Genomic DNA, 15,690 nt, shown 5'->3' on the forward strand with positions numbered 1-15,690 from the left:
ACCAAATTGACACTATTCTCCCCTGAATCTGGCTACATTAGGGGTTCCACTCACGTACACACATGGCAGGGTAGGTGTAGGAAGATGCGGCGGCGCGGGCTCGTTGGGCCAAAGGGCCTGTTTCCCGTGCTGGGTTGTTCTTTGTTCTTCGCACCATAGAGATTCTATGAAAAGTGCTCACTGACAGCTTTGGACTTTTGTTAAGGTGATCTATCATTTCATCTGCCATTCTCATTCATCTGGCTGGCTGCCCTAGTTTGGTTTCCTAAGGAATGTCCTTGGCATAATAAATTGTGTCACCATTAGACAGATGGCAGACTCCCCTGTTGCTACAACTGATTTAAGGTAGAGTAACTAACGCATAAGACTACATATTGAGCATGAGCTGAGTCAGTGGCTGACAGCCAGGATAGTGCTAAAATTGGCCTCAGGTAGAAGAAGTTAGATGGGTACGAATGAAGAAAATAGACAGATCTGACCTCCTGATCATTATCTAACGATTCCTGTTGGAAAGTGAAATTATTCATGTGTCGGCTCTGAATTGGTCTTGGCTGAGATGTCCCACTGACTAAATAGCAGGCAGATACTGTGGACATGACCCGCACACACTTTGCCAGAGAGGAATCATTACCCTTGAGACTGAATCTTTGCAAGGAGTCAGTACCTTCAGGAATTGGGGAAATATTGACACAGGCATTAAATAAAGAAGCATTATAAACTATAGTAATAAAATTGGACGTTAAATCTACGTAAGATTTTACTCATATTTGTTTTTCTTTTCTGGGCTCCCCTCAGAAACCGAATTGTATGTTCTTCAGAGGATTCCATGCCTGACAGATATAATTGTAAATATATCCAAGCAGAGGGACCTTAATCCCAGCACCCTCTCCTTCATTATGAGGCTCACTGGACTCTTCGCAGCCTCAGAAAACTACTTCTGTAAGTTAGAGGTAAGTAATTAGAAAATAATTAATTTTCAAGTTTTTAACTTTCATTTGATGGGAATTTGCTTGCTTGTGCTCATTAAGCATGACTTAAATTTGAACAATGATTCATAGTTGCCACAGTTAAAATGTCAAGTCAGAAAAAACTGCCTTTCTGTACAAATCTAAAGAAAGAAACACCAAGAAAATATTTGAAATTCAAAATGAAAGTGTAAAATTCTGAAGATACAGAGCAGAGCTGTCTAAATCTGAGAAGAGACCTACATTCAAAACTGTTCTGTTTTGCCAAGGGTGCATATCTTAAAAATTTGACCCTTTTCTCACCTCTTTTCACTTGCTGCCAGACCCACTATGTTCTGGCATTTTCTGGTTTTGCTCTTTATATTTTTTTGTATGTTGGGCATCTTGAAATGTAATGAACACTCCTATTTTATGTTGATGTGTGATACAGAGGGTCATTGTTTTTTTCTTAATTGGTCAGTGCAACATCGAGGGCCAAAGGGCCTGTTCTGCGCTGCAACGTTCTATGTTCTATGTACATGTAGTACTACTTAGCCTTTAGCTCATCAAAACTTTGCTGCCAATTATCTAACTCACACCAAGTCCTGTACTTACTGACAAACATTGGCTCCCAGTTAAGCAGCACCTCGGTTTTTAAAATTCTCATCCTTATTTTCAAATCCCTCTGTGGCTTTGTCCCGATGTTGTCTTTATAATTTCCTGCAACCCTCAGAGATAACTGCTTTTTTTCCAATTCTGGTCTGTTGCACAAACTCGATTTTTAATCGCTCCACCATTGATGGCTGCATTTCCAGCTGTCAAGACCTAAACTCTGTACATTCTATCCTAAGCTTCTCTACCTCTGTCCCCCTTTTAAGACACTTCTTTAAAATGTGTCTTTTGGTCAAGCTTTTGATCATCTGCCATATGTGGCAGAGTGTAAAATTTTGTTTGATAACGCCCCTTTCAAGTGCCTCAGAATCTTTTAGTTTAACAGCCCTGTATAACTACAAGCTATTGCGTGCTAACACAACAGGTTGATAATTCAGCATGGCCATGAACCAAGCATTATTGCATCACTAACTGGTAAGTGCTTCTTTTTACTTTGATTAAAGCCACAAGTCATAGTAGTTTTTTACAGAGCAGCACCTCCTTTGTACTCTGTTCACCTGATGTTCTACTGATTTGTATTAACATGAAATTAAAGGAAGTCACATTTGAATAGTGTTCTCCCCATCAGAAGTTTCTTGTACTATGTCAGTTTTTGTAGCGATGGTTTAGGAAGGGATGTAACTTTCAGAAAAAATGTCAGGTTAGGCTGTGATTTAGTCAGATCCATAAGATTTTTCTTAAATTAATTTATGGGATGTGGACACTGCTGGCAAGGCTAACATTTCTTGCCTATCCCTAACTTCCCTTGAGAAGATAGTGGTGAGCTGCTTTCTTGATCTGCTTTAGTTCATTTTATGTAGGTACATCTCCCGTGCTGTTAGGAATGGAGTTCCAGGATTTTGACCCTGCAACAGTGAAGGCACGGCGATATGTTTCCAAGTCAGGATAATGAGTTGCTTGGAGGAGAACTTCCAACTAGTGTTGTTCCCATGTGTCTGATGCCCTTGTTCTTTTAGATAGCAGTGGTCATGGGTTTGGAAGGTGCTGTCTAGGTTTCTACAGTGCATCTTGGAGATGATACACACTGCCACTGTGCATCAGTGGTGGAGGGAGAGAATATTTATGGATGGGATGCCAATCAAACCTGGCTGTTTGGCCTGGATGGGTGTCAAGCTTCTTGAGTATTCTTGGACCTGCACTCATCCAGGCAGTATTCCATCACACTCCTGACTTGTCCCTTATAGACGGTGACAGGCTTTGGAGAGTCAGATGGGGAATTACTCACTGCAGGATTCCTAGCCTTTGATCTGCTCTTATAGCCACTGTATTTAAATGGCTAGTCCAATTCAGTTTGTGGTCATGGTAACCCTCCCCCCGCCCCCCCACCGAAAGTTGATACCTGTATGCAATTATACTTATCTTGGTGATGATTTTTAATTTTTAAATTTGCTGAAGAAAAATTAGCTGGTGGGGAGCGGGGGATTGCTCAGTAAAGTAATGAATTTTTATTGTAATTTATTCAACAGAACTGATGCTACAATTTCAATGTCATTGTTATTCCAGAATGATGGGATTATGAGCAGCCTGTTTGGGAATCCAACAAGTCTTGGTGCAGAAACATGGGAGGAAGCAACTGTACGGTGTGGATGGCTTTTGGGGATCCAAAATATGCTGCAGCATGAATCTGTGATTCAATTTCTCTGTAAATATGGTAATCACTTAAACTCTTTCAAATCCATTTTTACAGGCAAATATGCTTTCTCTTAAAGTATCCACTCAGTTTCTATTGTAAATGTTATTGAGATCACTGAAAAAATTCTGGTATTGGGTAGTGAAATTTTGAAACTAACAGGAAAAGTTGGAGTCGTAATTCCTTGTGTTCTATCATTTTATTTGATTTATTATTGTCACAACTATACAGATAAAACATACCATTCATAGTGAAGGAAACGAGAGAGTGCGGAATGTAGTGTTACGGTCATAGTTAGGGTGTAAAGAAAGATCAGCTTAATGCAAGATAAGTCCATTCAAAATCTGATGGCATCAGGGAAGAAGTTATTCTTGAGTCAGTTGGTACATGATCTCAGACCTCTGTATCTTTTTCCTAACGGAAGAAGGTGTAAGGGAACATGTCCGGGGTGCATGGGGTCCTTAATTATGCTGGCTGCTTTGTTGAGGCTGGTTTGTGTGGCGGATTGGGCTATGTTCATGACCTTTTGTAGTTTCTTGCAGTCTTGGGCAGAGCAGGAACTATAACAAGCTGTGATACAAAGAATGCTTTCTATGATACATCTGTAAAAGTTGGTAGAGTCGTAACTGATGTGCCAAATTTCCTTAGTCTTTTGAGAAAGCAGAGGCATTTTGTATCTGCACAGATTTAGGAGGTTGTCTCTGTCTATTTCTGGCCACCTTCTGTGCTGTCACTTAGACTGTTAACTATTACCTATTTTATCTTGTATCACCAATGTATAATCGTTGTCCTTGAATTTTCACAAAGGCTAATTAATTGTGTTTTTGTCAGCATCATTTTTAAAGTTTGGATCAGATCTGTGTCATATTCCTGTCATTGGAAAGGCATCAGAAAATAGTTCTACAAAACCTGATTGGCTAGTTCTATCAAATTTGTCCCATATTAAATTGTGGAACTGATTTCACATTATTGACAGCAGCAGATTAACAAAACTTGTGCACATACCAGAATGTGAAAGTGCCAAAATACAACATTTATGTCTGGCTGTGCGATTTTTCCCTGAAGACTAAAGAAGGTCTATATTCAGGATAGCAATGAGAAATTGTATTCCTCCACTCTGAGCATATAGCACACTTGTCTATATACAATGTTGGCATTGACACTTCTGCTTCGAGTTACTGGGCAAAACCACCAGATTCAGATTGTTCTTAGTGCCTGCCAGAGCGGCAAAGTTTACCTCAGGTGTTTTCTACTTTACAGATTTGGGGAGGTCACGAGTAGCATTACGATTAGGCAAACAGTTCACTAAATTTGCTGACCCATTCCATTTGCTGTAAAAGTTTTCAATACCAGTGAGATGCAACTCATAAATGTTCTTTGTATTTAACGATGGGCAGGATTTTCTGTCCACACTCATCCCAAGACCAGAAATCGCTGCCCGTGGTCCATGTCCCTCCTGCTATGATTCCTGTAGTGGGCATCACGAGAAAATTCTGTATTTTTAAAACTAGCACTCTGTTTGAATTTGCACTTTATCAGAAAACTTGTTATATTATTCTGTTTCTAATTCCAACAAAGAATTATATTTACTTTCTCGTTTTGCCAACAGACTGCATTGATGAGATTATACGGCTTCAGAAGGATCCAAGCATATTTGTGGCCTCGACAGCTTGTCAACTTTTAGCAAATATTTTGTCTTTCTCTTTGCAACGCTCTGAACTTGCTTCCTTGGGGAATGGCAGCCAAGTTCTGTTAACTGACACAGTCACCACTTTGCATTCTGTGGGTTGGCCAAATTGTGTCTGTGCAATTACTGCGCACATTGAAGATTTCCTGGGGTCTGATATCACTTCCAATGTCCAGCAGGCTCTGAAACTACTATCCAAGGTCTCTGGAAGCAGCCATCCGGTTGTCATCATATCATTATGGCCGAGGATAGAAGAAAGTATAAAGTTAATTTTAAAGGGCGACTTGACTGGAATTGGTCAACCATTAGCCGAGCTATTCCTGAATATATCCAGGTAAGTCTGAAAGAACTATTTCATATTTTGGCAACAAAAATAAATCTGGTGAAGCTGTGATTAGCAGAAATTTGCTGCATTTTCTTCCAGAACTAACAACAATTTGTATTTTACATCCTGCCTTGAGTGAAACATTGCAATGCACTTCACAGGAGTGTTAGAAATCAAAATTTAATGCTGAACCACATGAGATATTAGGGCAGATGAGAAAAATCATGGTCAAAGAGGTAGGTTTAAGAAACATGCTAAAGATGGAGAGAGAGAGAGACATGGTGAATTTGTTACATTCCAATTGGATTGTTTTTTAGATGGAAAACCCATGGAAGCAAATGTTTTATTCTTGGGGGGGAAAGGTGGCTTCAGCTCACTTGTATGTTTAAGTGCATCTTGCTGGCAAACTGTGAAGCAATATTGTGCGCTGGACCCTGCCATAATGCCACTTAGAACTACTTGAGCATGGGAAATAAAACACTAGCTAAGTCGTTGAGAGTTAACCAAATGTGTATGGATGCTGTTCTATCTACAATATTTTCTAAATTTGTTTTATAAATCAACCCAGGAGAATGTACTGTGGGAATGTTTGAGAGTACCAGTAATCGTCATCTCATTGCTTGTTGATACCTTAAGAGCAGGAATGGGCGCTTTGGTCGATCAGCAGCATTGCTCAGTTTTGAGTCAGAAGCTTGTGGGTCCAAATCCCACTACAGGAACCTGTAGTCAAAACTCTAGGTTGGTACTCCACTGTTATACTGAGGGAGTGTTACACTGTTGGAGGCACCATTTTTCAGATGAGTTAAATCAAGGCCGCTTGAAGTAAAGGATCTCATGGCTTTCTTTTGAAGAGAAGTAGGGGAGTTTCCCTGATTATCCTGGCATTTTGTTAGTAGTTTTACAATTGATAGTCGAAGGAGCAGACTATGTAAAAGAATAAACAAAGAGTAGAAAATTACTCATTGCCTTTTACAGATGTGAACCTTGTAACATACAATCTACTGTGAATTCACCATCATATTTGCAGAATGAAAAGTGAATGGAGTGAAGCTTGACAATTTTCACAACAGAAATTGCTCCTTAATTGCAATCGCATTAATATCCTTGTACCCTGACAGGATATTTATCATTACCAATTGTGTGATCCAGAGGAGGTAGAAAAATAATCAGACTTCCTACCCTTGCCAGTTGGCATCGTGCCTGGATTATCCCACAGTCCTGATCAGGGATAATGCACAAATACTGATGGTAAAGTAGAAGGGAGACACATAACTATATTTAAGTAGTTTCATGCTTGCTTTATGTGCCAATCACCTGATTTGATGGTGATGTCATTGGGGTATTTCACAGGCTGCTGTTTAGTTTACAGAACAGATCTTTCAATAAACCTGTTGTATGTTACTTTGAATCTACATGTGCGAACCATGTCATTTTCTTTTTGTTTAAAATCCCAAACAAAGTACATTACAAAAAGAAAATGTTATCCCAATCTTGTGGCCAATTTTCTTTTTGTAACTATGTTAGGAATTGTGGGGTTTAAGCGCAAAGAGGTGGTTTGCACACAGATTTAAAGTAACATGCAACAGGTTTATTGAAAGACTTGTTCTCTGCACTATACAGAATAGAAACTGAAACCATACAGTAGCCTGTAAAACACCCCAATGGCATCACCATCAAATCATGTGACTGGCTTTTTAATGCAGCTACTTAAATGTATAACATTATGACATGATGATTAGTAGAGGGATCTTTTCCTCGTGTGTGATTTACTATTTTGTAAGCACTGTATACAGAGTGAAAAAGTATGGTGTTCATTTTATCCTGCAGAACAGCTCCATGTGATGTACTGGAGCTGAAGATCTGGGATTTACTAAGTGTCTTATTGAGATCACTGAATCAGGCTGAAGCATTGATGTTAGCTTCAGGGATCCTAAAGCTGAAGAACTGGTATGGAAACATTTACTTCTGTTACAAATAAATGTATTGTGGAAGAAATTAGATATGTACTGATCAGTGAAAATACCATAATGATAAAAGCAAAAGAATACCGATGCTAAAAATCTTAAATGAAAACAGGAAATGCTGGATAAACTCAACAAGTCTGTGGAGAGTGAAACAGTTAACGTTTTGCGTCCTTATGACTCTACTTCAGCGCTAAAGAGTAGGAGAACTATGATGGTGTTTATCCAGTTAAAGAAGGGGGTGGAGCAAAATAGGTCTTTGATAAGAATGAGCTACGACAAATTGCACAAACATGTTTAGGACACCAGGGACAGTAAAATGGCACAATGGCCAAATGGCCTCCTTCTGCACTGTTGGGATTCTGTGTAGGGATTCTACCATTTAACGATTCTTTCATTTAGAATATTGTAAACTAACAATTCAGTACACATAATGCCCATTTTTCAGTTTATGTCCAAAATGGTATCCATATACAGAGTTTTGGTGTTGGCCTGACTGGAGACCACCTTGATAAAAGCCAAGAAAGAGATTCCATTGGAATTCTACTGTTTCCTCCCCTGCCACAGGAATCAGAGCGAGCGAGAGGGACAGTGGGAAGGTCTGTTGACCTCTGGTGGACTTTCTGTTCTTGGGTCAAGCGAGGCCGTAAAATCCCAACCTTGCTCTATCTACGTCAAAAGTAGCTGTCGGTTCGCTGGTATATGAAGATAAGGGGTCTCAAAACAGTGGCTGGAATTTTACTGGCACGCCCACCCCAATTCTGGGGGCACGCGAGGCTCAGAGAATGGCATTCTCCATTGGCCTCAGGTGGGATTGTGCGAATCTTGAGCAGACGTGTTGGTAAAATTCTGCCCACTGTGGCCAAAATTAGATGTGATTCCGTTATTGGACAACATTGGCAAAATAATACAGTTGCTAAGAATTATACTGACAACCAATTTGGGATTGTCAGTCGAACTTGCAGTGTGATGCCTTGGCATATATTAGAAGCTGCATATATCAAGAGACAGTGCTCTGTTCTTCGCAGACTGACAGAATATGTACACACTTTGCACCTGTTTCAACTAAACAAAATAACTGACAGCCATTCTCCAGGTCAACGTCTCAACCAATTCCGCCTGCCCCCGGAATCGGGGTGGGTATGCCAGTAAAATTCCAGCCACTGTTTTGAGACCCCTTATCTTCATAGGCTAGCGACCAATCAGAGTCAAGCCGTCTGGTTTAAAATTCAAACAATTATTGGCAATTAATTGTCAATCATCATCAACTAGTGTATCTTTGATGGCAACCTTACTCATCAGGGTTCATTTGCCAACCAATCAGCACTCTCTTTTCTCTGTAAAAATGCTGTTTCCCTTAACATTGGTATTTTCTTGTGAATTGTTCTGATGAGTGCAAGATGATAAACTTTAACAAAAAATATTTTTTCAGCCAAATTTTGTAAGATTCAGTGGTCAAATATAAGCTGCCTGTGGGAGTTTTGTTGCATGAGAGTTGTGTACACGGTGGGAGTAATAATCTGTTGGTGTGACATGCACAGAGTAATGCTTGTGCACTTTGAGAGGCTGCAACTATTAATGCAGCAAGGTCCAGGTATAATTGATTTGATTTATTATTGTCGCATGTATTGCTTTATAGTGAAAAATATAGTTTCTTGCATAAAGACAAAGCGTAACGTTCATGGAGTGTATAGGGGAAAAGGAAAGGAGAACATGCAGGATGTAGTGTGATGGAAGTAGGAAATATACCCGAGGTCAAATCTGAGAAGACCAGACATGGGTTTGATGAAAATCATTTGGGGCTGTTTTTAATAAGCAACGAGTGACCTCATGGGTTTGCTTAATGTTCTTGCCCCCACTCCCAGACAAGATTTATTTTATATGTACATAATGATAGTTGAAGCAGCTTGTCTGCTCATTGTATATTGTGTTGTCTCAACTACTATTAGATTGGGAACTAAAGTTTAAAGTTAAAGTTTATTTATTAGTCACACTACAATGAAGCTATTGTGAAAATCCCCTAGAGTGTTTGTGCAGGTTCCTCATTCATAACTGATAGATTTCCTTAAGAGTGGTCTTCCATACACATCTATGTTTGAATGAATCAGGAAATAGTGATAATTTGTTAATGTTATGGACATATTTAATGTACTGCACTATGCATTGAATTTATGATTAATGCTAAATGCAAAGCTTTAATTATTTGGATATGAAATTCAGTTTGTGTTGACTACTTTTCATCAGTGTAATTTTTCACACTGAATCTGCATTTAAAAGAGAATATAAATTTATTGTGAACAAGAGATTTATGGAAATAATCTTGAGTTTTTAAGATTAATGAGAGGGGCAGTACGTTTGAATACTGCTCTTCAGGGACCTGAATTTTTCAGCTTGGGAGAATACATGGAGTATTTTCTCTTTATGAAGGCTATTCAAGCATATTGCCAACTTAAATTACCTGGGGCAAACAATTTAAGTTAATTTATTGCAATACGTATTTATATATTAAAATTATTCATTTTTAGAAGGCTTAATAAATAAAATCAGCTTTATTATCAAGTGGTGGCTGCTTCCACTCCTTGTGGGGATTTATTTCACTAAGGCTGGCATTATTTTTACTTTACGTCCAAACCAGAATTTTAACTCAGTTGATCCACTGTACCACACTTTTCTTTCTCTGACACAAGCACGTGCAATTAAAATTTACTATCACTTTACAAGAAATGTATATATAAATGATAACCTTGAAACTAAAGGGACATTTTGAATTTGTGACAATATCACACCAGCACTGGAGTAACTCTTGGGGAACATGATAATAATGAATACATGCTCAAAGCATGGAAAGAGACCTGGCTGAATAAAGATTGCACTTTAAATATGAGGATTTGAAGTTGGGAATTTATGTCGCAGCTATAGTAAACCTTGGTTAGGCTACATTTGGAGTATTGCATGCAGTCCTGATCACCACATTATCAGAAGGAGGTGGAAGCTTTGGAGAGAGTGCAAAGAAAGTTCACCAGTGTTGTCTATGAGGAGAGATTGAATAAACCAAGCTTGTTTTCACTGGAAAGACGGAGGCTGAGGGGAGACCTGATCGAGGTCTTCAAAATTATGTGAGGCATAGACAGGGTGGACAGTGGGAGGCTTTTTCCCAGGGTGAAAGTGTCAGGTCAAGGCAAGAGGGGGAAAGTTTAAGGGAGATGCGTGGGGGAACTTTTTCATGCGGAGAGTGGTGGGTGCCTAGAACGTGCTGCCAGACAATGTGTTGGAAGCAGGCACATTAGCAACACTTAAGATGCACCTGGATGGATACACGAATAGGGAGGGAATCGAGGGACAGGACTGAGGAAGGGCAGAAGCTTTTTTTTTAGTAGAGGATCATGATCAGCACAGGCTTGGAGGGCCAAAGGGCCTGTTCCTGTGCTGCACTTTTTCTTTGTTCTTTGTTTTCTTTGAACACCAATGGATTCTTGCATAAAATATCTTTTTTTTTCCTCTGATCGTTTGTCAGGAAATCCTATTCTGATTAAGCTACCACAAAAATAATGCCCTGTTGTAAAGATGTTCCATCAGATAAATATCACTTCCCATCAGAAACATTCCTTAAATTAGTTCCGCTCTATCTTTTAAATAATTTGTTACCAACTGCACAACATTAAATTGAGACATTGTATGAATCATAAAAACTGCTTCCCCCAGAGTTACAATGTTATAACCATTGTTGTTACAATACAGATGTATTGCGCTCAGGAGAATGGCGATTTTTTAAAAAAATTGAACACCAGGAACTTTTCAAGATTCCATACAGCCTGACTATATCTATGACATTATTAGATAATTTGGAAACTTTCTTTACATGCGTGGAGGCAACAGATATGTGGAACCTTTAGTTATTGGTTTGGCAATCCCTTTGTCTGTGTATTTCTTTGTAGTTCGCAGTCACTGACGGTGCAGGCTGCAACAGTGTTGCTTCAACCACTGAATTACATCATTATGGTGACTTCTGATCAACCCCAGGAAGGTACAGGTACGTTGTGTAATCTGCCTGTGCAGGAATTGTGTAAAACTATCACCTGAGTGTGGGGAGGATTTCAGGGAAGGATTATACTGTATAGATGTAATGTGTTGTAACTTTCTAGGCCAAATACTGATTATTAGGTACATTTTTTTCATAGCCACCTTTGAAAGTTATAGAGACTGGGGATAGCAGAAAAATGATTCTGGGCTTTAAGTTGGGGTGGAAAAGGAAGATAATTCTATAGCTATGAGGCGGATTGAAAATATTTCTTGAAATAAAGTAATTATAAAGTGGAACTTTGTGATGGAGTGGAGCACCATCGGAGATGAATGAGGTAATGAATAAATCCCTTTCCTCTTGCCCATCACATTTTCCACCCCGAACATACACAAACCCACTTCTATAGTTCCCATACTTGTAGTTTTGGGGTCCATTCATATGAGATGTTAGCCATTGGGCTTGATCCAATTACAGACAGATTGATGGCATTCCCAAGTCTTGACCTTGATCAGACACCTAACGCAGAAATATTTTCTGCTGATAGTCGGTTTTACTTAAAGAATCATGGTATGCTGGATGGGTTGGAGAGAATTTACAACAGAATGCTTCTGACTGATGTCATCTGAAGAACTGTTTATTGGAACTCCTGATGCATTGACTCCACATACGTTGACAGCAGGGAAGAATTATATATGGGAAACCTGTAAATACAGGTATTCTATGTTTCTGTGGACTTGGCCCTTGCGGTCTAAAGGGATCAAGGACTACGGAGAGAAAGGGCGAGTATGATACTGAAAGCGTATGATGAGCCATGTTGAATGGTGATGGAGGCTCGCAAGGCCAAATGACCTACTTCTGCACCTATTTTCTCTGTTTGAACATTCTTCAGTTTTTAGTTGCTGCAGACTTTCCCACTCGATAGGTAGTCAACCTGTTTGGTGCCCTATAGCAGAAGAATTCAGTAGAGGAGTATGTCCATCTCATGGCGGGCTGAATAAGAGATCATGGTAGGGGTGAAAATGGTAATTGTGGGGTTGTTTGATGGGCCAGGATGGTTGTTGAGAGGATAGAATGTGATGATGGAGGGCAAGATCGTAAGAAGGCATATGTGCTGTAGAATGTGATCATTGAGATGGTGGCCTTGGTTGGGGATCGAGATGGTCGGTAAAAGGGTTTTCAAAACTGAATGGGGGGGCAGGGGCAGGGTGGAGATAGCAATTAGGTTTGAACATGGTTTAGGGGTCAGGAAGTGGTCACTCGGGTTGGAATGCAGTTGGGTGGTGGCGAGAGAGGCTGCTAAATGATTGTCGCAGATAGACTGAGCTTGCAAGTGCATGTTGGTTGTTGTGGTCAAGGTACTTAGCTTCAGGATCCTGCCTTCTTGTTCTTTATCTGCCATGTTTCCCAAGACCAAGGAAACCTGACCAGCTTTCATTTACCATGATTCCTCCTGGGAGCAAATTAGTCACCCACATAGTTTAAAACCACAAGTGGACAGATTCCGGGCAGTTTATGTTCTGGTTTGAAATGTTAACTTTCCACCTGACTCAAACCGTCTCATTTCTGGGAGTTAGAATTACCCCCAATGTGCATCTTTGAAGAAGGAAAAAAAATGTATTATAACCACAAATATCTCCAGAGAAATTCTTTCAAGCTTTCTTTCAAGAGTTCTTTCAAGCCATAAATACAGTACCCTGTATTTAAACTGCTTATCTGAGGCAACACTTTCTTTGAACTTCTTGAAGTTTTACTTGTGTTTGTAGGCCTCTCTTAGGGGATTAAACGTGTGGTGAAGAGTCCATGAATGGAACTCAGACCTGGATTTTTGTCCCTGAGGCAGCTGTGCAGAGTTGGCAAAATTTTCCAGCTCTCCATACCTGCCGCAGGAAAAAGATCTCTGGATTGCAGGATCTTTGATCCAGGAGGGGAAGCACAGGTACATACTGAAATTCAGCCCGTTGATCCCATAAACAGCTTTGAGGCAGACATAGGCTGTTGAATGTGAGCCGGTTAAAAAGCCTGCCTTGAGTCTCTGGGTCTTTGTCCCAGTTGTTTTATTCAATATTAGGCCTGCCAGCTCTCATTCCCTTATGTCCCCACCTATTCCTCCATTCATACCACCTCTGTCCCCACCTATTCCTCCATTCATACCACCTCATGACCACCCACATTTTCATGCTCAAGAGGATTGTCCTTTTTTTGATAAATTTAAGTGTTGCAGTCATTCCATTTGGAAGTCATAATGTGCAGTTGGTGGTGTTCCTATCTCTGGGCCAGAAGCTCCGGGTTCAAGTCCCACTTCAGGACTTGATAGGCCACAAATGGTATATTCAGAATGTGACCATCTGAGTTGATTATCTGCCTGTAAATGTTCCAACATGCTTGATAGTAGAGTGGAGAGTTCTCTGGTCAGCCATTTGGCTGAAGGCAACAGTAAATCAGTAATTATGCCAAGCATAATCATGGACCAATCCAATGGAAACCCATGGTCACCGACATCCTCTTAGGGCGTGGTGTCTGAAGAAGGAGGAAGAGTCATCCCATTAAATTATGCTTATTCAAATGGAGTGAGTTATCACCTACTGAAAGTAATGGAAAATCACTACTGCCTACTATAAAGCAATATTGATTCTTGCAGTACACTACTTTTAATATTATGTGCATATTAATACAAACACTGAAAGTACATTATATTTACTACAGTCTTACTGGATTCATCTTCAAACTACAGAGTCGATATTGAGCACCAACTATCTAGAAAATCAGCATGTATCAACTTAATCTGTCAAACGCTTTCACATCTTTTGGAATTCTTACAAATGGTAAGCATATGTTAGAAATACTGCTGTTTTCTCAACTCTGAAATCTGAATTGTGAACAAAGGAAATCTTGCTCTGACCTTGATTTTATAGCTAAAGGCAGTTCATAAACAGTGGATATTGGTTGTCTTGTAGACAGAAAGTATTCCTTTTCCTCTGGAGAAGCTTCCATATTTTTGACAAAAAATGTAAAGTTATTGAGGCTAAATATAAATTAACTTAATCATGCATCTCGTAAAATTAAGCTAAAACTTTCTTTCTCTTCTTTCTCTTCTTCAGCCCTCTCGGAAAATACAGTTGCCATACCGAGCTTTGATTTACTCAGTGCTTACAGTCTTAAAGCTGTGCATTGGTGCTGCTATTCCCACCACTTCAGCTGGTGTCAACATTAGCAGATTTCTGATCGGATGCATCAAAGTTCAGAGAGCAGGGATAGATGTTCTGGGTGCAATCCCTCAGAGGGCAGGTATGAAACAAAACCAAAGTAATGATAACGTGTTGAGGTTTTCTCGGTCTCTGATGTAACTATATCTGACAATTTCAAGACCAAGAGCAGTTCGTACTTCTTCCAGAAAACACCTTCTCAAGCTTGAAATGTACAGCATTCCCAATGAACCAAGAAAAACAAACGCTTGTCTCTGAGGGACTAATCACTGCCAAATGTCTGTATACTGAAACCATAATAACAGACTGGTGCCTCAGTATGCAAGAAAATGAATAAACATTTGAAGTGGATTTAGTTCATTCACAATATTTATCCTTGAATAAACCTTTTCAATCTTTAGGTGCAGTTTATCAGTAGTTCTAGATTACCAATCTGGAACTTTAAATCCAAGGGTAGACCACAGGATTCAGCAAAATTTTGCCTTGGAAGTTTAATGACTTATTGTTTCGAAATGGCTAAGTACCATTTGTAGAAAATGCAGTTTATACTTTTCCCCCCGTCCTCAGACATTAACTGTCGCCTATGTTAGTGCCTTTTCTGTTAAGCATTTCCGAACTTTGTCACTGCATAGTTTTGAATTATAAAGACGTTTACACCAATTGGTTTAATTTTGTTTTAATGTTTTAATTTTAGGGGGGATTGAGGAAGTAAAGAGTGCGCTGATCCTCCTGCTTGATTATATTAGAAATCCAGATACGGACAGTACTGTGAGTAATATCTTTCTCTGTTAAGCTGTTTTGTTCATTGTTCATGCATTTGATCCACAATGGAACAGCAGCCTAGATGTTGCTGCAATATTGTGGGCGCAACGGCAACCGAACTGAACTTAGTTCAATGATTTTGGTCTTTTATGGGGTTTGATTTTCATGGGCAAGGCCCGTGTTTTTGCCCATCCTTAAGGCCTTTGATAAAAGTGGTAGTGAGTCACTTCAGACTGCTGCAGACCATCTGGTGTGGATACACCCATTGTGCTGCTAGGAAGGGAGTTTGCCCCAGTAACAGTAAAATAATGACAATTTAGTTCTAAGTCAGGATGATGTGTGACATGGAGGGAAGCTTCCTGGTCAGCCAAACTATCTGATAGCTGTACTGCAACAACATACCCATGTTAAAAGATTCTATGGGAAAGTTCTTGACACAAGATTTGTGGCAACTATATCCTCATTTTGAAGAACAGCTAGATAAA

At 39.6% G+C, this 15,690-nt stretch overlaps 1 protein-coding gene across 2 annotated transcripts in view; it reads left to right on the forward strand.

Moving 5' to 3' along the window:
- The window catches only part of brat1 (BRCA1-associated ATM activator 1), a 33,601-nt gene that overhangs the window by 3,387 nt on the left and 14,524 nt on the right, over positions 1–15,690 (forward strand). For both annotated transcript variants that reach the window (XM_080206315.1, XM_080206317.1), the window contains exons 3-10: positions 796–950; positions 3,120–3,267; positions 4,856–5,267; positions 7,086–7,205; positions 11,155–11,249; positions 13,944–14,062; positions 14,339–14,525; positions 15,138–15,211. In XM_080206315.1, coding sequence (XP_080062441.1) covers positions 796–950; positions 3,120–3,267; positions 4,856–5,267; positions 7,086–7,205; positions 11,155–11,249; positions 13,944–14,062; positions 14,339–14,525; positions 15,138–15,211 — 1,310 coding nt within the window. The remainder of the gene's footprint in view (positions 1–795; positions 951–3,119; positions 3,268–4,855; positions 5,268–7,085; positions 7,206–11,154; positions 11,250–13,943; positions 14,063–14,338; positions 14,526–15,137; positions 15,212–15,690) is intronic.

Source organism: Carcharhinus amblyrhynchos, chromosome 18 (genome assembly GCF_965287045.1).
Source record: "Carcharhinus amblyrhynchos chromosome 18, sCarAmb.v2.hapA, whole genome shotgun sequence".
Classification (NCBI taxonomy): domain Eukaryota; kingdom Metazoa; phylum Chordata; class Chondrichthyes; order Carcharhiniformes; family Carcharhinidae; genus Carcharhinus; species Carcharhinus amblyrhynchos.